The sequence below is a fragment of the Carcharodon carcharias genome, chromosome 4 (genome assembly GCF_017639515.1).
Source record: "Carcharodon carcharias isolate sCarCar2 chromosome 4, sCarCar2.pri, whole genome shotgun sequence".
In the NCBI taxonomy this organism is placed as follows: Eukaryota; Metazoa; Chordata; class Chondrichthyes; order Lamniformes; family Lamnidae; genus Carcharodon; species Carcharodon carcharias.
The window spans coordinates 96791235-96814103 of NC_054470.1; the positions used below are offsets into that span (position 1 = coordinate 96791235).

Consider the following 22869-nt stretch of genomic DNA (forward strand, 5'->3'; position numbering starts at 1 on the left):
ACTATTATTTTCAAACTTTTTTCTGCTTCACTATGTAACTGCAGAGTTTAGAGTTTGCACATTACACATTTTGTTTCCTCTATTTGAACCAGGGGTCTTGCACAATGAAGCTGAACAGTTCCTCAGAACTTACTGTAAGTGTGCCTTATTCCTTGTTATCACTCTAACTACAAAGTTAACTATCTGTATTTCCTCAAGTTGAGCTCAACGTGAACTACTTGACTAATCAGCACAATGCTGGTCTTGCCTATTCAGGAGGGCAAAACTAGCTGGTTCAGATCCGCTTACAAGATGGTAAGGCTTCACGAGTGTATTTTCGGTGCAAAGGCTTGCGCTTGCAGCACTGACTTCCTAACCAGATATTCAGACCTAGAAATTTGGCTGCACAGGTGCTAAATGGCTACCTCAGCCTCCAGCATGTTAGGCACACTCATTAATTGCTGGAATTGTGTTGGTAAAGACCAGGAAATCAGATTGCAGTGGCTATGCCTGAAACAGGTTTTGCGCAATAACTGTTTTAGGCCCAAACGGCAAGATTAGTTTGCCTTGGAACAACTGGCACCAGCTGCACATAGGAAGACCAGGTCCTCTTGTACGCTAACAGGCAATCCTTAAAGGGAGGGTTTTAAGATAAACTTATCTGAATGTGTTCAAAGGACACTGGCCACCTATCGTGAACTGCACATGCACAAGGTCATGGGTAAGGCGATCTCCTCATCTACCACTAACCTCTCAGTTTGTAGTCACAAGAAAATCTTGAAGTAAATTGAAAGATTTATTCAATCCTACTTCAAATCTGCACAGTGAATATCTAGGTCAGAGAGGGGGCATATAGGTGCAAATGACGAAACCATCAGATGTCTGTAACTTTGATTTTTCACTGGTTGTCTCCCACAGTCTCCGGGGAACATCCATTGTACATCCACAATAAAATGTAAATATCAAACAATAACTTCCAAACACTGGAACCAGAGGTCCACCCCAACCAAACCTTTCTTGGATGATCCTGTCCTAAGGCACATAAAATTTAATGCCAAAGAATACAGAAATCATGCGGGATGTCGAGATCTTTATCTGTATTATCATTAGGACGCAGGCATTTAGTTAAATAGGTTACTGTGCAATGTAATCCAGTATACAAGTCATTTGTATGTGTTTTGAAAGTTGTATGAAAATGCATAAGGTATAGTTACAAAATAGATTTTATAATGAGTGTTGTGTTTCCTCCTTTAACCCTGCTCCCAACACTTTGCTGCAGCCCATCACTTGGCTGGAATTTGGAAACGTCCATCCTTTTGTACCTCTGGATCAGGCTCAAGGGTACCAACAGTTATTCCATGAGCTGGAACGGGATTTGTGTGAAATAACCGGATATGACAAAATCTCTTTCCAGCCAAACAGGTAAGCCTTCAACTTTTTAATATTCTATCTTCTATTAAGATACTGGTGTTTGCTCTTGCCCCAGCAAAATAGTCATTTAATTAATGTAATCCCTCTAGTACAACAACTGCTATTCTTGTGGGATTCCTGTTGTCTTGCTTATCACGGATTTCTCTGCTGCCATATTTAATGGCGCTCTGGTTACTGGTTGAAATGATGGGCTGAACTTAATGCCAGCAGTGGTGCTCCCCTCGCCCCCTGACAGCTGGCAGGAAAGCCAGGGTGACCCTGCCTTGGTCATTCCCAGGAGCCCATCAGGCAATTAACTGAACTCCTGTCCCCTTAAGGGCAGAGATCCCATCTCCAAGAGCTGCCGAGTCAATGGAGGGCTGGCAGAATGGTGGTCACTGCTGGGAATGCACCTGGCCAGGAGCAGCAAGATGGAGCAAGCCCCAGAACTCAGGTGCGTGGGGTCGGGCTAACTGGAGTGAGTCAGCCAGATCCCGAAGATGGGGTGGTGTGGGGTCGTTGGTGAGGTTGGGGGTGGTTTTTCTGTGGGGCAGCCCTTGCCATCCAGAAGGGCTCTCTGTGGTCCACAGAGCCTCAGATAAGGAGGGTCAACCCCCTCCCCCCCCCATACCCTCCATGCTCACAAACAGACTGCCAGCTTTTACTAGGCAGGCCCTCCTCCTGGGAAGAGGTCCTTAAATAGCTGCTCAGCAGCCTCAGTTGGCCGCTGGGCAGGAAGAACATCCTCGATGTTCCCAGCCCCTAACTCAATCACAGAGTCGTGAAGGTGACGGTCACTTCACTCCCTGCCTTCCTTACCGATTCTGTGACCCCTCCTCCCCCACTTCATTACCCACTCTCATGGACCAGATTAAATTCTGCCCATTTATTCCAACAACAGCATGGCTAATTAGACTTGTTGATCTCCAACTGAAAAGGAAAACAAAATGAAATGAAAATCAACACCCTTTAAATGCTTGGATCTTTGGACTCCGAAAGGCAGTTTGTCTATTGCTAGTTTACGTTTGCTTGGACTCACTTATTTGTAGCTATAATAAATACAGTATCATGAACCTCATGGGAACAACACCACTTGCATTCGTGTAGCACCTTTAAATAGTAAAATCTCTCAAAATGATTCACAAGAGCATTATCAAACAACATTTGACACCGAGCCACATAAGGAAATATTAACAACAAAAGATTGTTCAAAGAGGTATGATTTAAGGACCCTCTTCAAAGGGGAGAGAGAGGCAGAGAAGTTTAGAGAGCGAACCCCGGACTTTAGGGCCAAGGCAACTGAAAGCATGGTCACCAGTGGGAGAGCAATTAAAATTGGGGGTGCTCAAGAGGCCAGAATTGGAGGAACTTAGATATGAGGGTTGGAGGAGATTATGGAGATGGAGACAGGCAAGGCCTTGGATGAACTTGAAAACAAGGATGAGAACTTTAGATCGAGATGTTGCTTAACTACATGCCAGCGTAGGTCACCAACCACAGTTTTGTTACTGTGACAGCAGTAGAAATCTAATTGGAGAGATTCAATCATAGGTCTGGGGCAGAATTTCTGGATGGCTGGGGGGTGGAGCGAGCGCTGGCGGGCGCTGACACGATTGCCGTTTGCCTACATCACATTAGGCACTGCATGGCGCATTGCCGCCATTTTATGTGGACGGGCCAATTAAGGCGAACTTCACAACTCCCGTGCATAGCAGGAGTGGGCAGGTGGCGGCAGGCATGCTCAGCCCACCAGGTCCAGTGGCGACCTGGTGGCCTGTATAAAGGAAGGCTTGGCAGCCTTGAAAAGGCTGCTCGCAGTGGCTGGGTGAAGGGCTCTGCAGAGGAGCAATGGAGGTTATGCAAGTCTGGAGGGTAGGCCATCGGGGCAGGCCAGGCCGGAGGGTAGGTCCTCGTTTTTCCGATGACTGCTTTGCTGCCCTCCTTGAGGAGGTGGCAGCACAGTGGAAGGTGCTGGTTTTCCAGGTTGGGAGGAGGAAGCCCCCCCACATGACAAAACGTACCTGGGAGGAGGTGGCAGAGGTGGTGAGCTCCTGCGACGTGGTGCAGCGCACCTGGATCCTGTGTTGCAAGCGCTTCAACAACTTGTTGTGTTCCAGAAGGGTGTGTACAATGTTGGCATTGGTCACTTAACCCAGCAGGTCGGCTTTCCCCCCTGCTGCCCCCCATGACCCCCCCAAGTCTGAGTGTAGTGACTGCATTGAGTCATTGACGGCATGTGCTGGGTGGGCCAGCAGATATTGCACATGCCGAGGTCACCCTGAGAGGGTGGTGAAGAGATGGGTTCTGCACCCACAGCATGTGGTACACTGAGACCCACATTACTCTTTTGGGGGCAACCTGGAGGAGCTGCACCTAGGCGCAGTGCTGGAACTCCAGGACATGACAAAGTCAGGGTGAAGACATGCTGGGAGGGGAGCTTCAAGGTGGCGTGGCAGTGAACCATCTGCTGCCCTCTGCGCTCCATGTGCTTGCGCCTCCTTGCCATAGAAGGATACACCGTGCGGTGCCTAATGTGATGTAGGCAGCATGTGTCCAAAAGGGTGGGGTGGGGTAGAGGGGGTGGGGGGCTGGGGAACAGGCCTAGCACTTTTGTGTGAGTGTTCGGCAGCAGCGGGGTGAGGAGACACTGGAGCCCTGATATGTCCCACTCTGGTTGGGGTGGACCAAGCTTGAACAGAGTCCCTGTACTAATTTTTACTAATCAATGCTCGTCTTTCATTTTCAAAAGAAGAATGCACATAATGCCGCCGAGCGGGTGAGGACTGGCGGCGGCCATTCTCAGCCGCTTTGAGCAGGAGGCCCTGGATGTGAAGAGGCGCCATGCACCCAGGTCCACTGGTGTCAGTGAGGCTGGGGTGCCACGGTCAGGTATGTATGCCCAGCAGTGAGGTCAGTATTGTTCTCCCAACATCCATAGCAGTGCTGAACATTAAGTGATTTAATTTTGCAACATGGCTTGACCATTGCTTATGGAAGGATGAGCGCATAATAATCCAGGAACGCACTTTGTCATTGTCTCCATATTAACTGATCCAATGTCCTTGTTCTTCCTTTCACTATCGGCGGAGCAGGGCAGGGAGGAGGAGCAGCAGAGGCCTCTCTCAAACCTGAGGGCCCTGAAGTTTTACCAGCGTCACACCATCTCTGCCAGGCAGGCACCAGCATAGATACTAGCACCTCGGTGGGAATTCGAACATAGGCTAGTGTTCCGGGGCACAGCAGTGAGGGCACTTCACAGTCGCTGGAGGAGCTGGCAGAGACAGAGAGTGCCCATGGTGCCAGCAGCCGAAGGACTGCAGGGGACCAGGCACACGCTCAGTCGGTGCCTGATGATGTGCCTCTGGAGTCGTCCGCAATGCAGCAGGGGCATGAAATGCGGCCGGGCATGCGGGAGCATCTGGGGGAGATACATGAGGCTGTGCTTGCTTGGTCTCTGTGGTGGAGGAGTCTACGCGGACGATCGCCAAAGCAATGAGCCACATGTCTGGGTGCCATACGTCCTCCAGTGGCAACTTTCGTGGAGAGCCTCCTCCAGGAGACCCATCAGGCACCAGCAAGCCTTCACATCGGCATTGACTTCAGCTGATCAGTGCCAGTGTAGGAGATGGTGTGGGCACCAAGTTTCCCAGCTCGGTGCCCATCCGTCCATGGTGAGCAGGGAGGTCCAAAGCGACCTCACGGCGCAGCAGCTGCCTGTCGCCTCTGTGGGCTCCTCTCAGGGCGCTCCAGATGAAGGTGGCAGCTCCTCCGCCTCTCTCCCAGTGACTGTAGCATCCGGTGAGGCTGCAGCGACTGGGGAGTGCCAGCTGTGGAACTGGCAGTTCTCTCCCAGGCAGGGCCAGCACTGGCTCCATGGGCCAGAGGACGACTGCCAAGGTCATCGAGGCCAACAGGACAGCAGAGTCAGTAGGTTGTCTCAGATGCGACTCCGAGTGATGGGGCAGCAACAAGACATAACATCCAGAAACGTAAACATAAGGCACCTTAGGCACACCACGGGTTTATCATTGGTGCTTTTGTGTTGGCCTGAGATGAGGTTTTTATGATTTGCTTTGACTTGGAACACTCTTGTCATTTTTATTCATTAAGTTTCTTTGCCTGTGATATTAAATTCAGACATGTGACCATGGCTGAGGGTGCCTCTTTTCTTCTGCATGCGTATGGTTTCCAAAAATGTTAGGAGTGCTTTGTGTGACATTCAGCTTTATTGACCAGTTATTAGTTAATGTTCCTAACCTGGCAGATTTGGCACTTAGGTATCGAGAATGGAGCCTGCAGCCCAGGGTTGTCCTGGAGGTCCATCTGTGGTGTGCTAGCTGAAGGTTTGTTGGATTAAAGCCTCCCGGGTGTCCCTGCCTTACTGGAGAATGCCCAGGCCAGCGTCTACCCCCTCAGCATTTCCCTGTGCGTGCTCATCCTCGGACTCACTGCTGGACTCATCGTGTGCAGCTGCAGCCACTGTGTCGACATCTTCATCGTCCACTGCGTCCCCCCTTTCCAGTACAAGATTGTGGAGAGTGCAGAATGCAACCACTATCACCGACACACGATCTGAGGAGTACCGGAGTGCGACCCCTGAGCGGTCCAGACATCGGAAGCGCATCTTAAGAAGACCGATGGTTCTCCCCACCATAGGCCTTGTGGAGGTGTGGCTCCTATTGTGCCGCTGCTCAGCTTCTGTTCTTGGATGGCAGAGAGGCGTCATGATCCACCTTATGAGGGGATAGCCCTTGTCACCCAGCAGCCATCCATCCAGCTGGGCTGGAGCACTGAAGAGCCCAGGCACCTGGGAGTGTCTGAGGATGTAGGTGGCGTGGGAGCTGCCTGGGTACCTTGCACAGACTTGTAGAATCAGCATCCCGTGATCACACACTATCTGCACGTTCATGGAGTGGAAGCCCTTCCTGTTGATGAAGGCACCGGGCTCACCTGCTGGTGCCTTGATGGCCACATGTGTACAGTCTATAGCACCCTGGACACGGGGGAAGCCAGCAATGGCCACGAAGCCTCTGGCTCACTGTGTCTGGCTTGCTTGGTCACAGCGGAAGGGGATGAAGGTCAATGCACGCCCGAACAGAGCGTCTGTGACCTGCTTGACACAAGTGTGGATAGCTGATTGGGAGACACTGCAAAGATCACCCACCGACCCCTGGAAGAAGCCAGAGGCATAGAAGTTGAGGGCTGCTGTGACCTTAAGAGCCACTGGCATGGGGTGCCCACCCACACAGTTAGCGGAGATCTCACGTTCAATCATCTGACAGATATAGTTGACTGTCTCCCTTGACGGACGGATCCTCCTTTGGCACTGCACCTCAGACATATTGAGGTAGCTACTTCACCGCCTGTATACCCTGGCAGCAGGATAGTGGCGCCTTCTGTGGCCCCTTCCACCTTGGCCTACCTCTTGGCCCTGCGCCCCTTATGCCTGCGCCTGTCCTCCCAAAGGTGGCTCCCCTGGAGGCTGAATGTGCACTCCTGGCCTCCTCCCCCTTTTTAGTCCTCCCTCCTCAGAGGAATTGCCTCCAGTGAGAATTCAGCTCCCATTCCCAGGCTATGGAAACCTGCAAGCCCAAAAAAGATTCCTCGCTGCAGAGTGCCGACCTGAGGGTTAAGAGTCCAGACAAAGCAGCTGGTAAGCATTTTGAAGTGTTGCAGATCACACAGGTAGGTTCAAAAACTTTGAAAAATCAATACTGGACAGAGCACCCTCATGACCCTAGTGAGCCCTTTTATCCTGCCCGTGAATGAAGTTTATACAAATATGTCCGACCCGCCTGCCCGTTGCGCCTGTGCGCCAACCTGGAGATTGTAAGGGTGCTGAAAAATCAGCGTCGATTGGTGAGTCAAGGGCCTTAAGTGGCCTGTTAATTAATGGTGGATGCGCAGTGGATATCACTGCACGCCTTCCCAATAAAATATCACGATGGTACACGGTGACGTTCGGGTGCTCGCCCAACATCACCCCGCATCGTTTAATGCGCGGACGTGCAGGGCCCACCCCCTCACGCCAATGGGAAAATTCTGCTGCTGGATTTTCACTCCAGGGTCGGGTGCTCAGAGTCGGGACATTTCCCGGCCTCATGAATGCGACCCAGGAAAAGGAGGCCCGGAAGTTGGGATTTTCATTCCAGAGGTGGGGGCTGCATTGGAAGTCAGACCCGCTGCCCCAGAACGAGTGCGGAGGTGGACTGACTGGAAGGCCTGCCTCTGTCCTCTGGCACTGTGTGGAAATATGAATAAAACAATGAAACAAAAAACATCCCTTCAGCCCTCACCCCCCTCACACACTCCCAGTGCCTCACCCATGCCACCTTATGCCCCAGTGACCCATAGCAAGCATTTTTAAAAAACATTCCGGACGATTTTTTCCCCCAAAAAATTTAAAGGGCAGGGGTCTTTTAAATGTCTTGACAGCTGGACAGCTCCCTTTGACACTTGCTTTTGACCAGTCCTCTCACAGTCTTGACATGTCTCCTTAACAGTTCTGATAGGTCCTCTTGATAATCTTGACGGTCTTGACAGGTCCTCTTGACCGTCTGATAGGTACTCTTGATAGTTTTTACAGGTCTCTTTGACAGGTACTTCTGAAACTTTTGACAGGTCTGTTGACAGTTGCCATGAGCATGACAATAATGAGTTCATGCACTTTTTACATGCATTTCTGCCAACTTTTAAAAATTCCAAAGGGCACCTGACCTCTATCAGTAGACATCTTACCTCCTCCAAAGTGTCCTGGGACCAAGTCCAAAGGTGTCCTGGGACCAGGTCCAAAGGGGTACCTTACCTCTCCAAAAGGTTACGCTGGCTATTCAAATGAGTCCAGCAAGTTCAGACATGCTCCTACCCAGTCTAATCTGCACATGTCACGTTTCACACTCCTGACCCTCCCAAATCCCACTGCAGTGGAGACGGCTGATGATTTTAATGGCAGCTGCCTCTGGTGAACCCTGGCCCAGTTCCAGTCCCACCCCTGAAAATACAGTGCCCTGTTCAAGGGCGGGGCTTCTGATTTCCGGGCTCTTGCACCTTTCTCGCCACGACAGAGATCCTGTTCTCTCCATTGTGGCAAAACTTCAGGCCATAAAGTTCCGAGAAAGGTATGCACAGATTTGGCAGATGATAAGACATTCAAGGACCCTGGAGAGGAAAGCGTATTGAAAATGAGGCGGTAGTTTGCAATGACCATGGGGTCAAGGGTTCATTTTTCGAGGAGAGGGTTGATGACAGCAGAGTTGAAGGAGTGAGGGGCAAAATTTGAAGAGAGAGAACCATTAACAATGGTTGATAACAGCTAAGAAGGGAGCCAGGCAGGGAAGTTGGGTGGTCAGCAGTTCAGTGCGAATAACATTGAGGAAGCAGGAGGTGGGTCTCCGGACAAGATAACCTCAGAAGATGCTTGAGGGGAAATGGGAGAGAAACTGGGAAAAGATGCAAATCCAATGCTAGAGAAGTGGAGAATCTTAAAAGCAGGTTTGGTTTATAGGCAAGAGGAAGAGGCTGTTCAGATGATCTCAATCTTAGCGAGCAGAACGTCTTTCAAAACTGCTTTAGGCCACAAGAATGCTATTATCAAAAATAGAAATTCAGACTGACGATGTAGTTGGCCTTTCATTTTCTCCTCCATAGGTGCTGACTCAATACAATTCAATATGCAATAAAAGCTTAATGTTACATCACCTAGGTTAATCATTGCCTTGTATGATCCTCGACAGTGGTCAGCGGTGATCTGTTTTGTTACAGGAAAGATTCTCTTCTAACCTAACTCTCTCCTAATTCCTAAATGTTCTAAAGGGTGTTCTTGTACACTGTATGTAATAAAATTATTCTAATCTGTCTATTAAACTGTAATTTGGACGGCTGTTATTCACATCAGGTGCACTCTGATTGACTTTGTTTAATTAGAAAGGAACATCATGAATTAGCACAATAACAGTATTATATACATAATTGAGATAACTGGGACATGATAAAAATAATCCAGTGAAATTGGTAGTATCAAGAAAAACGATGCACTTTGGAATTGATAATACTTCTGAATAGAAGTACAAAAAGAAAAGATTCAGCTCTTTTCATTTTTAACCAATGATTTTTCCACCCCCTAGGTAGCTGTTTAGGATTTTCTTTTTGAACAGTTAGCTGAACCATTTCTTCCATTTAAAAAAAAATCTATTTCTTTACAGTATTTCAGATGTTGGTGCCAAGTTTGTTGCAACGATGAGCAGAAAAACTGTTTTCAATTTTTACCGTAATGATATAGATTTATATTGTGGTCATTAGTAAACTGCCAATCCCTCTTTTTATTGAAAATGTTGAGTTATTTTTAAAGAATCTGACATGTTATTGAGCACCAGCAAAATGATAAACAGCTCTTTCAATTACACCAGCAATCAGAATCAGCAATTAACATCAGTCCCCCCTAAAAAACTAAGTTTGTAACTATGCAGAAATTGATTAATCAACAAGTGTACAAAACAGATGAAGTTTCAAAATTCATGGGGTGAAAAGATGAAACATGGATCTCCATATCCTTCTGGTAAAGTTAGCCAAGCTCTTGAGATGGCTAAATGCTTTTGGGAGGAAAAAGCATCAGTCGCCACCAATCCCGGCTGGAGCTGCTTGTGCATGGATGTGAGTGATTGGGCTCACGCAGCCGGACTACCTGCCAGCATACTCTGTCGTCACTCGTATGGAAAGCACGTGCTACTTGGGCGAGCTGCCAGAGAGCAGTCGGGTCCTGTGGAACTGAATTGCAAGAAAGAATCAGTGCCTCTGTGAGCCGAGAGGAGAAAATTGTTGAGAAAGGTGGAAAGAAAGTTTAGAGGGAAAGAAGCTTTCTCTTCCACTGCACAATAGACCCCCAGTAATTGTAGATTTTCTTGTCGAGGAAAGCCAAATGTTGATCCAGGCTGAGGTGGTGTTCACAATAGCGGGGGGGGGATGGTTTCAGCTCAACACTGGTGACATCAGCTCTTCCCTATTCCTGTTAATCAGTTAGTACATAAAATGCTGATTCAGCATTTTTGTCTGCCATCCTTGTGATAAAATAAGCACCAGTATCTTGCAGTTATTGATGACATGCCCTCTGTGTAGATTATTTTAATGTTATCTAATCTGATTACCTGCTTGAGCAGGGTACGTAAACATATTCAGAATCCCCATTTTAATGTAGTACTTTTATTGTGCGCTGGGTAAATGTCTGTACGGCTCATTGTTATAGAACCATGACTTTTGTGACGTTGAATAACTTAGAGAGCCGTTAAAATGTGGTTTCATCGTGTGGCTTAAAATATACTTTGTTTTCCTTTGGCTTGTGGCAAAGTTTTGCAGCAGTGCCAAATTAACTAACGTCGCTGATTGAGTACTGATAAAGTATTGAGGAGCTGAGGTGGCAATAACAAATTGGGCAGTCAATAATGTCACAATGCAGAAATATTCTCTGCAGTTCAAACCCATATTAGGTCTTATTTTGGAGATATGTACAGTTGCTAGAAGATTTCTCTGGTATCCTTGTGCCCTGAGCCTGATCACATATAAATTTCTCATCTACACATCTGTTCCTTCTTAAGTTTCTCCTCCAGAAGATAATTACAGATTAGAGATACTGATGTGATTACAGCTAGGTGACTCTGCTTTTGAGGTAAGGGGTGCAGTATCATGTGATTATCTAATGGCCAGTACTTCACCTGTTCTAAGAAATATCCACTCTCCCTGTGATTTTGTACTTCTCTGTAATTCTGTTACCTGTTGTGTTATTTATCTGAAAATATTCTTACCTTTTCTAACCCAGTGAGGTTATTAAACTTCTTCCGACACTGCGAAAGGGCCTTTGGAGTCCTGTTCATTAAGCCTTCCTCGTTCCACATTCTCTATGCTCTTCACAAATTTCTTGGCTATTGGCTACCTGTTGGCAAGAATAATGTCTTTCTCCCGCCAGCAGCATGTAAATTAGTTGATGCTGGAAATCCTGGTGGATGACCCTCCTCTGACTTTGGCAGATATAGGTGCTGCTCTGCTACACTTGGATAATTGGTGGTGTGGGCATCTTGTCAACCCACAGCACTTTTGCATCATTCCAATCAGGTACCTGCCTAGATTTAAGAGGTAGAAATTATCCTCCAGGGAAAAGAATCTCTTATTTATGGGTGAGGAAATTCTTAAGGAAAAAGGCAGTTTATAAAATAGCAATAATCCATTGTTCACGCATCTTCTTCGGTTAATATTATTTACGTGCTTTTACTTTGATTTCTATTATATAGTGGTGCCCAGGGTGAATATGCTGGATTGGCAGCAATCAAGGCTTATTTAAATTCAAAAGGAGAGCACCAGAGAACTGTAAGTAACTTAACAGATAACACTTGTAATCCTTCCCTAACCAACGTGATGCACTTGGTTATATTCAGCGGTTAATTGATATTTGGAAGTGAATAATTTGAAAATGGCAAAAATTGATGTTTTTGTTGGGGTCTTTATCGCCGTCTTTTTTGAGATCATTTTGAGAAATTACTGTTGCTTTGACTGCCCTGCATTGCAGTCTTAGTTTTTTGATTACCTTCTAAAAATCGACTAGAGATAATTGACCAACAGATATTAAGTTGAAGTTACTTACCACATGTTGTGAACTGTTGCAGTGGAAATAGCTTGATGTTTGTTGGATGCGATCACACTGATTACGTGAGACGGTACACTGATTATCAAAGAAATTGTAATAGTTCTGTTAATTGTGAATTGTAATGCTTGCCTGAAAAGAAAGCAATTCTATTCAAAAATGTGTATTCAATTTTTTAAAATGTTTTTTCTTTATTTAATTGCGTAGTGTGTTTTGAACAAATGACCTGATGTCTTTGAGGTCTCCATAATCTTTTGACCCAGTGCTCATTGCTCGTTTTTCCATCCCATTTAAGATATTATATTCATGGCACCTCAATGTAATTCTTTCCTATTGGTCTTAAGATTTTACCTGTTGAGATGCATTCTTTTACTAATATTTTGTACTAACGTAACCAAAGTTTTGACACATACATGCAAACATATGAATTAGGAGCAGGTGTAGGCCACTCAGCCCCTTGAGCCTGCTCCACTATTCAATAAGACCATGGCTGATTTGATTGCAACCTCAACTCCACATTCTTGCCTACCCCCGATAACCCTTCACCCCCATGCTAATCAAGAATCTATCTAGCTCTGCCTTAAAAGGCTCCGTTTCCACGGCCTTTTGAGGAACAGAGTTCCAAAGATTCTCAACCCTCAGAAAAAAATTTCTCCTCGCCTCTGCCTTAGATGTGCAGCCCCTTCGCCAGAGTTTTATGGCCCCATTGCTTTGGGGACGGGCCCTAAAATGTGGCGAGCCATTCTAAACTCCATTGACTTCGGCGGGAACATAAAATCGCACTGCTGTAAAATTCCACCCCTTATTTTTAAACAGTGACCCCTAGTTCTAGATCCTCCCACAAGAGGAAACATCTTTTCCACACCCACCCTGTGAAGACCCGTCAGGATATTATATGTTTCAATCAAGTTGCCCCTTACTCTTCTAAATTCCAATAGATAAAAAAAGATATTAAAACATGCACATGGATTCAGAAAGTGGCATAAGAGGAGCTGCAAAAGTAAAGCAGTTGGATCAGTTATCACAAATGGAAAATTTTGAGCAGGAGTAATCATGCTTTGAAGTGTTGCCATGTAAAACAAAGCAAACGTTGACCCAGGAACCTTCGTGCCATTGGCTGATATTTGTCGAAGCAACGTTGAAGTTGCGACAATTGGACTGCTGCTATCACCTAGAATGCCCAGAAACTCACTCGGGTTCCCAGCCCTGATCGATATCCAATTCGAAAATGTGGACACAGGGCGAGGACGGAATCTAGCTTGGCTGTGATGACTCAATAGTTGAAAAGCCTGCAGGTGTTCATACACAAACCATTGCCACTTTGGCATTTTTTTTTTGCTGTGCTCAAAGAATCCTAACATTGAGTCACTGCAATTGATGAACAAGGGGTGGGTGAGGCGGAAGTGGATGGGAACCCTTGAATTATTGTTTTCCTTGTTGTTCATTGCCTTCTGTCCAGGATTCTGAGATGTTTGAATTGTTTCTAAACCCAAATTTGAGGCTTATTCAAGACTTCAGCAGGCTTGAGCATTGAAGAGAGGAGTTGTAGAATGTGAAAGTGTTTGGCCAAAAAGACAAAGCTGAGCTCACAGGAGATAACTTGAACAATGCAAAAAGATGTGAGAGATCTACTTAAGATGAAAGATGACAGCGAGGTTTAGAGTGTACCAGGAAAAGGATTAAGAGTGGATCAGGAATGTCACCTGGGCTAGAATCCTCCCCACCCCCTTCCACAGCCTGAAACCTGTGTAAATAAAGTAGCAGAAGTAGTTTAGAATAGATTTCTCTAGGTTAGCCAAAACAAAAACAGAATTACCTGGAAAAACTCAGCAGGTCTGGCAGCATCGACAGAGAAGAAAAGATTTGATGTTTCAAGTCCTCATGACCCTTCAACAGAACTTCAACAGTTCTGGATTTCCAGCATCCACAGTTTTTTTGTTTTTTTCTCTAGGTTAGCAGTCAGACATGAAAGCAGAGCAGCGAAGCCTTACGACACATTCTATGAGGGAGATAGGCTACCGAAAAAAGCTATCAGAATAATCGTAAGAGATAGGTAGCATGAACGATAATGGGGTAAATGCACTGCCCTGTGTATTGGTCTCTAAAATGTTTTAACACTGCATCCGTTGGGGTGATTTGAGGAGTAGTATTTAAAACAAAGCTTGCTGCACCATTGGAGGCCATGCTTTCAGCTGCCTTGACCTTAAGCTTTGTAATCCCCACTCTCTTTGTTCCTTAAGATGCTCCTTAAAACCTACCTGCCTTGAATTATTTGCATGGTATCACATATATGGTTTGCTGTCATATCAGGCCTTTGTTCATTTCCTGTTCATTCCTCCTCAGTGAGAACTAATGTTTGAGCCCTTTACTTCATTTTTTCCCCCTATGTTTCTGTGGTGTTAGCGTGGACAAGCAGGAGAGCCCTACAAAAATTAACCCCTCCTGCCTCCATAGTGAAGAAACTGCCTTAATATTGAAGATTTAGCAAAATCTTTCAATAAAATCTAGTCTTGACGAAAGTTAATTGATATTATTGAATCACATCGATCTCACCAAGTCCATTCCAGATTCCTTTGACACTTTTCTGTTTGGAGGTTTGTTGGAAAATGCAAACATTTCATCCAGAATCAGTTCTTGTTAAAGGCATGCTTCCCCCTGGTGGCTTTGAGGGGCATTGTTGACTAAGCACTGTACTTGAGAGCAGAGTAACTGAATAAACAAGCACATGCACTGGAGCGCCTGCTAGCATTTGTACATCTATGAATAGACAGAAGGCATTGGCAAGGGATTAAAATTATAACTACATGCAATAACAAATGTGGAAACTTAATTTGGAGCAACTTGATTTTTTATATTTTAGTTTTTTTTTTAGCTTTTAACATTGACTTGATTCTCCTAGTAACAAATTTGTTGATTTGGTTCAGCATTAACAGAAACACCCAATTGCACGAGAATTTGCTCCTTACCTCTGCTTATTTTTGTGCCTCTTCTTCAATAAGTTCCCTGGTTTTTATATTATGCTGTTGAGTGTTTCTACCCTCATTGTTCTAGAAACAAGTGAAAACCTGCCTTGTTTTATACTTCACTTCCTGGCATCTGAATAGATTTCCTGAAATAAGTGCAGATTTCTGGGTTTCTAAAATGGAGACATTTTAGATTTTCATTCTGCTTTCATTCTTTACCCTTTTTCTTTCCCTGTTCCTTTTTTGTCACTGCCACATGTAGATAAGCACCTCAGTGGAGCATCAGTAGCTCACCATGCTGCTCACCACGTTACAATAGTCTGAGGTGCGATGCCCTTGAAAGATGCATGTGGCAAGGCATTATATTTTCAACGTGTGTCATGCTGTGGGATGGATATGTGTGAGATGATGTGAAGGACCTGTTAAGTTTGTGCAAGGAGTTGATGCTGCAACAAATTGACTGCATGTGTTTTCGGCGTGGGATATCCATTGGATAGTCTTAACATGCCTGACTCCTGAAAGTCTGCCCCCTGTGTTTGATCCCAGGCCCTGGAGGTAGTGTGGAGTAAGATGCATTGTCACCTCTCGGGTGCTGAGCACGGCAACCCAGCTGGAATTTGCTAGACATGGAACTATAACTGCAAGACACAGGCGTTTGCTTGCAGGTTCTGTTTCCTGTTTCCACGTTGGGTTTCCTTTCATTGTATTTTTGTCTTTCCCCTCTGCCTTGTAGCTTTTACAGCCTCTGCCAACGTATTGATAAGTGAGCTTGCCTAAAGGCTCGAAGAACTGTTGCCACCTGCATAGCCTCCTGCCTTTAAATGTTTGCAACCCTTTCAATTTCAGATGAAATGTGATTTTTGAGGTTCTTTCCCCTTCTCCTCTCCCACGTCCTCCCAATTAAAGTTGGCAAACCTGTGTGCGGAGAGTTATGAATAATTGTGCAAATGAGGTGGCCCTGCATGCAGCCTGCTCACTGTGCAGTTAGGTAGCTTTGCAAAGCAGGTAAGTAAACAAACCTAAATATCGTCTAGGCCGCAAATCAGCCTTCAGCTTTAATGCACAATAAAACAGTTTAAAAAATATACTGGCCGGAATTTTCCAGCCCCCTTTTCCAGTCCTGCTGATGTGAACGGAGATTTGGGGGGGGGTGGGTGGCTGGAAAATTCTGGCCACTGTATCGAAGATGATACTTTCTACCCTTTTCCTTTTTCCTTAAGAAAAGAATTGAAAAAAATATTCAGGAAATAAAAATGCAATCCAGAAATGAAGAAACATAATTATCCTTTTGATAAAGGGACTCTCCTGGATGTTATCTTTTTAAGCTCCTTTTATAGCAATCGAAGTACATAATGTTGAACCATAGAGAAGAACATGATATCGGAATAATTCCCAAACAGTGACTCAGGTCACCACTATAACAAGATAAATTAGAGGGCACAAGATTCCATCCGAGGCCTTCCTGCTAACCTGTGGCGTAGAGTTAAATTATGCTGAGACCTTCAAATTTGAATGTGTAAAACAGCTCGCCTAATGTTTCTTCTGATGCCTCTGGAGTTGTTGTTGCTTTTTTAACATTGATTCTTGCAATATGAACCAGTGACACCTGACCTTCACACGCACCAGCCTGTTGACACTATAGCAAGGATCCTGTTTATAAAGTTATAAAGCTATGTCCCAAATCGGAGACTAACGTTTCAAGTATATAATTAACATTTTGACTGCTTGTTTCTTCTTCTGTCCAGGTCTGCCTTATCCCCAGGTCAGCTCATGGCACAAATCCAGCCAGTGCACAAATGGCAGGGATGAAAATCCAGCCGGTCGAAGTGGACAAGAATGGAAGTATAGATGTTGCACATTTAAAAGCGCTGGTATGTAGTTTTCCAAAAATACTACACCCACAAAATTAGCTTGATAAAACCTGAACATGGCAAATAACATTAGTACCATTATTCTACAGCACAAAAATAGTCCATTCTAACAGTATTTTAAATATATTTTTCAATCTTGATGTTCCCAGTGTTTGCTGCATTTGACAAGTGTTCTGTTCTGCATTTGATGTCTGATGAGGTCCACTTCACCACGTTGCTGCCTGTCCATTTGTACTTTTGAGGGCCATTTTCTCACTCTCTTTCAACTCTGGCAGGGCTGGCCTTCCTTTCTCTCCCTCCTTGCCCTGAGGCAGAGGTGGTAGTGGGCCGCCTTCTTGAACCGCTGCTGGGTTGCTGATGGTACTTCCACGGTGATGTTTGTTTCTTCACTCCTCACAAACTCTCCATAAGGCAAATGTGAGGCGAGGGGTAAAAGAAATTGCACTGGTCACCATCTTTCTATTAAGTAGCCTCATCTGATGGAAATGGTTCAACTTTGCAGCAGTTCCTGTGCTGCTGATTCTGCCCAGTTATATCTAAGGAGATTCAGCAATAATGGAACGTGTGTGCCAAGTTGGCCAACTCTTGTAAAAGCAAAAAACTGCAGATGCTGGAAATCCAAAACAAAAACAAAAATACCTGGAAAAACTCAGCAAGTCTGACATCATCTGCGGAGAGGAACACAGTTAACATTTCAAGTCCATATGACTCTTCAACAAAACTAAGGAAAAATAGAAAAGAGGTGAAATATAAGAGCTTCAGTCTGTCCGCAAGCATGACCCAGACCTCCCTGTCGCTTGCCATTTCAACACTCCACCCTGCTCTCATGCCTACATGTCCGTCCTTAGCCTGCTGCATTGTTCCAGTGAAACTCAACGCAAACTGGAGGAACAGCACTTTCATCTTCCGACTAGGCACTTTACAGCGTTTCGGACTGAATATTGAGTTCAACAATTTTAGATCATGAACTCTCTCCTCCATCCCCACCCCCTTTTCCAATAATTTATATAGATTTTTCTTTTCCCACCTATTTCCATTATTTTTAAATGTATTTCCGTCCATTGTTTTATCTTTGCCTTTTAGCCTGTTTCGATCCCTTCCTCCCACCCCACCTCCACTAGGGCTATCTGTACCTTTATTATCATATTCTTTAGTATCACCACCTTCAACACCTGTTTGTCCTTTTGTCTATAACATCTTTTAGTTATCTCCACCTATCACTGGCCCTCTATCCAGCTCTATTTGTCCCACCCCCCCTTAAACCAGCTTATATTTCATCTCTTTTTTCTATTTTTCCTTAGTTCTGTTGAAGAGTCATACAGACTCGAAATGTTAACTGTGTTCCTCTCCGCAGATGCTGTCAGACCTGCTGAGTTTTTCCAGGTATTTTTGTTTTTGTTTTGGCCAACTCTTGTGTTGCGGAGGTGGGCGGGGGAGTGGGTGTTGGTTGTGGGTGTGGGAAAGTGTACAGGCCAGCACATTGCTGAGAGCTTGTAGCCTGGATCAAAATATTTGGACTGTGATATGTGCATTAATGTCATCCAAGGACACTAGTGTTGAGCTATTTACACTTCAAGGTTGCTGCCAATGGGAATTCTTCCCACCAGAGGTAACCATGAAAGGTAAGTGTGCTGATGAGGTGGACGCTGGTGGAGGTGCGTTTTACAAAAAATAGGAAGTCCGATTCATGAAGTGCAAGCTTTACAGCCCAAGCTGCCTAGAACCTGCGAAGGTTGAAGTGGACACAGGCAGACTTTCTGGCCAATGGGTAACACCAAACTGGTGTTATAGAAATGTCAGTACGTGATATTTTGTGAGCAAGTTATCTGGCCCTCCTAAAGAGTGCTCGAAAGGTCAAGCAATAAATTCAATATGGGTTGAGCCATGATATTGCTGTCTACTGAATACAGTAAAATACTAATTGTGCTCCTTTAATAAGGACCAGGCGACTGACCTCATGGCATTGCACAAACTAGTGTACCTAGATTTATATTACATGTTATTTAAAAAATAAACACAGATAGAATTTCACTTCAGTGCTTCTTACATAACAACTTATTTTTAATTAAAGTTTGCTACCAACCATATCTCTAAAGTTAGTAGCAGGTTACAAATATAAATATGGGGACATGACTACTTTCCAGAGGCAGTCACCCCACATAAATAACCTGCACTGCCATCTCTGCTGGAAGCATTGTCAGAGACTGAGATGACCCAAGTAATTGGCTGTTGACAAACTTAACCTTCGGGCAGGTACAGACTCCAGTGAACTGCTAGACAGCACAAATTAGAGCAAATTCAGCTGCTGTTAATAGAATTGTGGGGGTTTCTACAGTTGCAGGAGTGATGTCCATCAATTGGAAAACTGCTTCTTGAAGCAGTTCTTTAACATTCCAGTTTTTAAATTGCAGGGGCAACTCTGTGATATTAATGAAGCAGTGCACACACACTTGAGGAGGTTAGGAACATCACCTCAAGGGATAGTTTAGGCCTGAATCTAGAGCTGAAATAATACCAATGGCAAAGGTTCATGGCTACTGCCAGTACTGTTTTCTGTCAGGGCCTTATGACTTGCAGCCTTGAGGATGTTTAGAGGTTGATGCACTTTTACAGGCCACCTGTGGGAGTTTAACATTGCTGAACTTGTAAAAGTGCATCAAACTCTAAACATCCTCAAGGCTGCAAGTCATAAGGCTCTGACAGAAAAGTGTGTGTGTGTGTGTGTGTGTTTGTGTGTGTGTGTGTCCCACTGTGTCCATCATTGCTACTTTTCACTTTACACCTACACACTAGTTGTCCCTTTACACTCATCCAAACTGACTTACATATCTGTTTGCATCCTGCGCCACCTCCTGTGTCACCATGACTGACTGGGTGTATTTCATGTACTGGGAAAATTGCACAGTACTGCCAGCCTCCCACTTATATCCCCCCCTACATTCTGACATTCATGTGTTTGTGTCCAGTTGTCTGTTTAAAGATGTGCTTGCTGAGGAGGTGCCTACACAAACAAGATAGTTTGTAATTGTTTCATGATTATCTTGGAAGTAAAAAAAGTGCAGTGTTTTTCATAGTTTAAAGATGTGCTTGCTGAGGAGGTGCCTACACAAACAAGATAGTTTGTAATTGTTCCATGATTATCTTGGAAGTAAAAAAAATGCAGTATTTTTCATAGTGCGCAGTGGGTGCTGGTGCAGCATTCTGTCTTTTTAAATGTGGTATTAAACGTGCTGCATTTTTATTGTTTTAGGGAAAAAAATGGTTTACAAATTTGTAACATTAGTAAATCTCTTTTTACCAGTTCATTTTGAAGAACTGTCAAATGTCAATCTATCCTCCCTGATAAAAACAAGGGAGTATTCCTATATGGAAAATCAATCTATAATTGGAAGAACAGCCATGAATGAAGATCCATAAAACTTGGAACTGCACTGCTATTTTATTGGAAAAGTATATTTGTTTCATATTTCTTTGGCTGTTTTACAATGAAAGTGTTGGATTTCCCAATTGGCAGTTGGATGGTCTGCTGGTCATCTTGTTGGTCTTGGCCAAGTTAGCAAGGAAAGCAATATATGGATGGTGAGCTATCCTATCAACAGAAAAGAACAAACATTTGGCACAGATTCCAACTTGGAGTGCTTTCTTAAATGTTTCACCAGCTTTGGCACTGAAAAGTGTTAGCTAAAAAGGCTGTGCGCGCAGCTGAAGACACTACAAGAGGGAAAGTGTTGAGTTGTGCTTCACGAACACACTCAGCAATAAAATTGTCCAACTTTCTCTCGGCCATTGAAGTTTTGTAGCAATTTTCTCAAATGACATAAAATACACTTCAACTCCCTCCTAAATTAATTTAGGCACTATGCAAATATTCCTTGCCAAATCAAAATCAAGAGCTAAATCTGAGTCATTGTTAAGTTTTACTGCCAGCCCCTGTGTAATCTAAGCCTTTCTCCCTCAAGTTCAGATTTCCTCAATTCTTTCTCTCTTTGTAATTCAAGTTTTTCCTTTTTCTTGCTCCTTGAAACTCCTAATTCAAGTTTTCACATTTTGTTTTCTTCTTTTGAGTTTAAGTTTTTTTCATTTCTCTTTCTTGCCCCCGTTTCCACTTCTGCGAAAATAGGAAGTGCTGTGATCGGGGACGGGACTTAAGATTTTCGGCCCCTTGGGCAATTTTTGGAAAGGCTCTCCATCATGGTGAAGATTCAGGACTAAGTCTTCAGTTTAAAATCTATGTTCAGATGCTGCCAGCATGGCATCCTCTTCTGGGTAGATTTTCCATCATAAATATTGACCTGATGTGCATGTATGGTACTTATTCATAAATTAACATCTTCTAACTTAACCAATCGTTCGTTTTTGCTAATTGCCTGGACAGAAATGCTGCACCACAGATGAGGAGAATTTTTTTCTCTCAGAGGGTTGTTAGCTTCTGGAACTCTCTTCCCCAGAAAGCAATGGAAGCAGGCCCGTTAAATTTATTCAAGGCTGAGGTAGATAGATTTTTTGATAGACAAGGGAGTCAAGTGCTATTGGGTGGCGTGGGGGGTCGGGCCAGACAGGAAGGTGGAGCTGAGATGACAACCAGATCAGCCATAATCTTATTGAATGGTGGAGCAGGTCAGAAGGGCTGAGTGGCCTACTCCTGGTCCTGTGTCCGATATTCCTATTATCCCGAGTCCCATTCTATGTGGGTGCAGCAGATTTATATTTCTTAACCCCTGTACTGTAAACTAGCAATACCAAAATGCTGCCGGTGCCAAACTGACGTGATAACATTTCCAGTGCTGGGATGTATTGGGGGTAGAGGGCTCTCCGTTGATGGAAGAATAGCATGTTAAATGTTACCCTGGGTTCGGGAGTTCAGTTGGCTGAAAAAACAGAGTTCCAGATTCATTTTCAACCAAAGTACGTTGGTACCAAAGTACCAAGCTACATTTATTGACCATTTTGCCTCGCTGTGAGAAGATGGTGCTGAAACTTCTTGAAGTGATTGTTTGTACAGCTGAGTGATTTGCTAGGCCACCTCAAAAGGCATTAATAGCCAACCACGCTGCCACGCTGTGTGGAGTAATCTCACATGTAGGCCAGGGCAGGTAGGGGTGAAATGATTCTCTAGTCTTAACATCAGTGAACTAGTTGAGTTGTAAGCAACAGTCCAACACTTCTCATTATTTTCTGGTACTAGCCCGTGATTTTGTTACACATCCAGTGGTGGGGAGATTCCGAACTCAGAAAATTCCCGGCTCTGCAAACCCAGTAGGAGAAAGTGCCCCGAGTCTTCAGATTTTCTCCCAAGGGAGCAGGGGCACTGATCCCGGATAGAGTTCAGAGGCAGCCACAAGGGCTGCTGGGTGCCAAGGCAGGCTGGTTAAAAGGCCCGCCTTGGTGCTCTGCAACATCGTTCCAGTTGCCACAAAAGGTGTAAAACCAAAAACAGCCCTTACCCCTCACCCCCAAACATTTCCCATGCCACCTCATGTCCCCCAACCACCCCATAACCCCTCATACCCTCCATGCCAACCTATGCCCCCTTATCCCCATGGCCCCACATATCCAGCATGGCACCCCATGCTCCCCACTCTACCCCATGGCCCTTTGTAACCCTTATACCAACTTAGTGCCAACCCATGCCCTGGCACCCTTTTCCCTTATGCATTCCATGCCAACTCACACAGTATCCACCATGCGCAGACCTCGAGCCATGGTGAGATGAAATAAAATAAAGTTGGCTTCACTGTATTTAGAAAAGCACTGATTAATAGCATTTAAATCCCTTCAAGTACTTAAACCCTTATAAAAGCAAACATTTGTATTCATCGAAGACAGCTAATCTCTTTATAACCACTCGGAGCTGCCAATCAAACTGTGAACTTACAGGCCCCCCACTGTGATAATGATAGGTCATGGAAGCAAGCAGGCAGTACTAAACCTGTAATATTGCTGAAAAAAAGACCCATGTCAAAGCTTTTCATCTTGCACTCATCAGGACATTTGGAAGGATACCAGATGTAAAGGGAAC

General features: G+C 44.9%; 1 protein-coding gene across 1 annotated transcript in view; it reads left to right on the forward strand.

The window, feature by feature from the left end:
* gldc (glycine dehydrogenase (decarboxylating)) overlaps positions 1-22869 on the forward strand; it is a 171967-nt gene that overhangs the window by 87417 nt on the left and 61681 nt on the right. Inside the window, exons 14-17 of the mRNA XM_041185541.1 lie at positions 93-134; positions 1259-1401; positions 11667-11742; positions 16725-16850. Of these exons, the coding sequence (XP_041041475.1) occupies positions 93-134; positions 1259-1401; positions 11667-11742; positions 16725-16850 (387 nt within the window). The remainder of the gene's footprint in view (positions 1-92; positions 135-1258; positions 1402-11666; positions 11743-16724; positions 16851-22869) is intronic.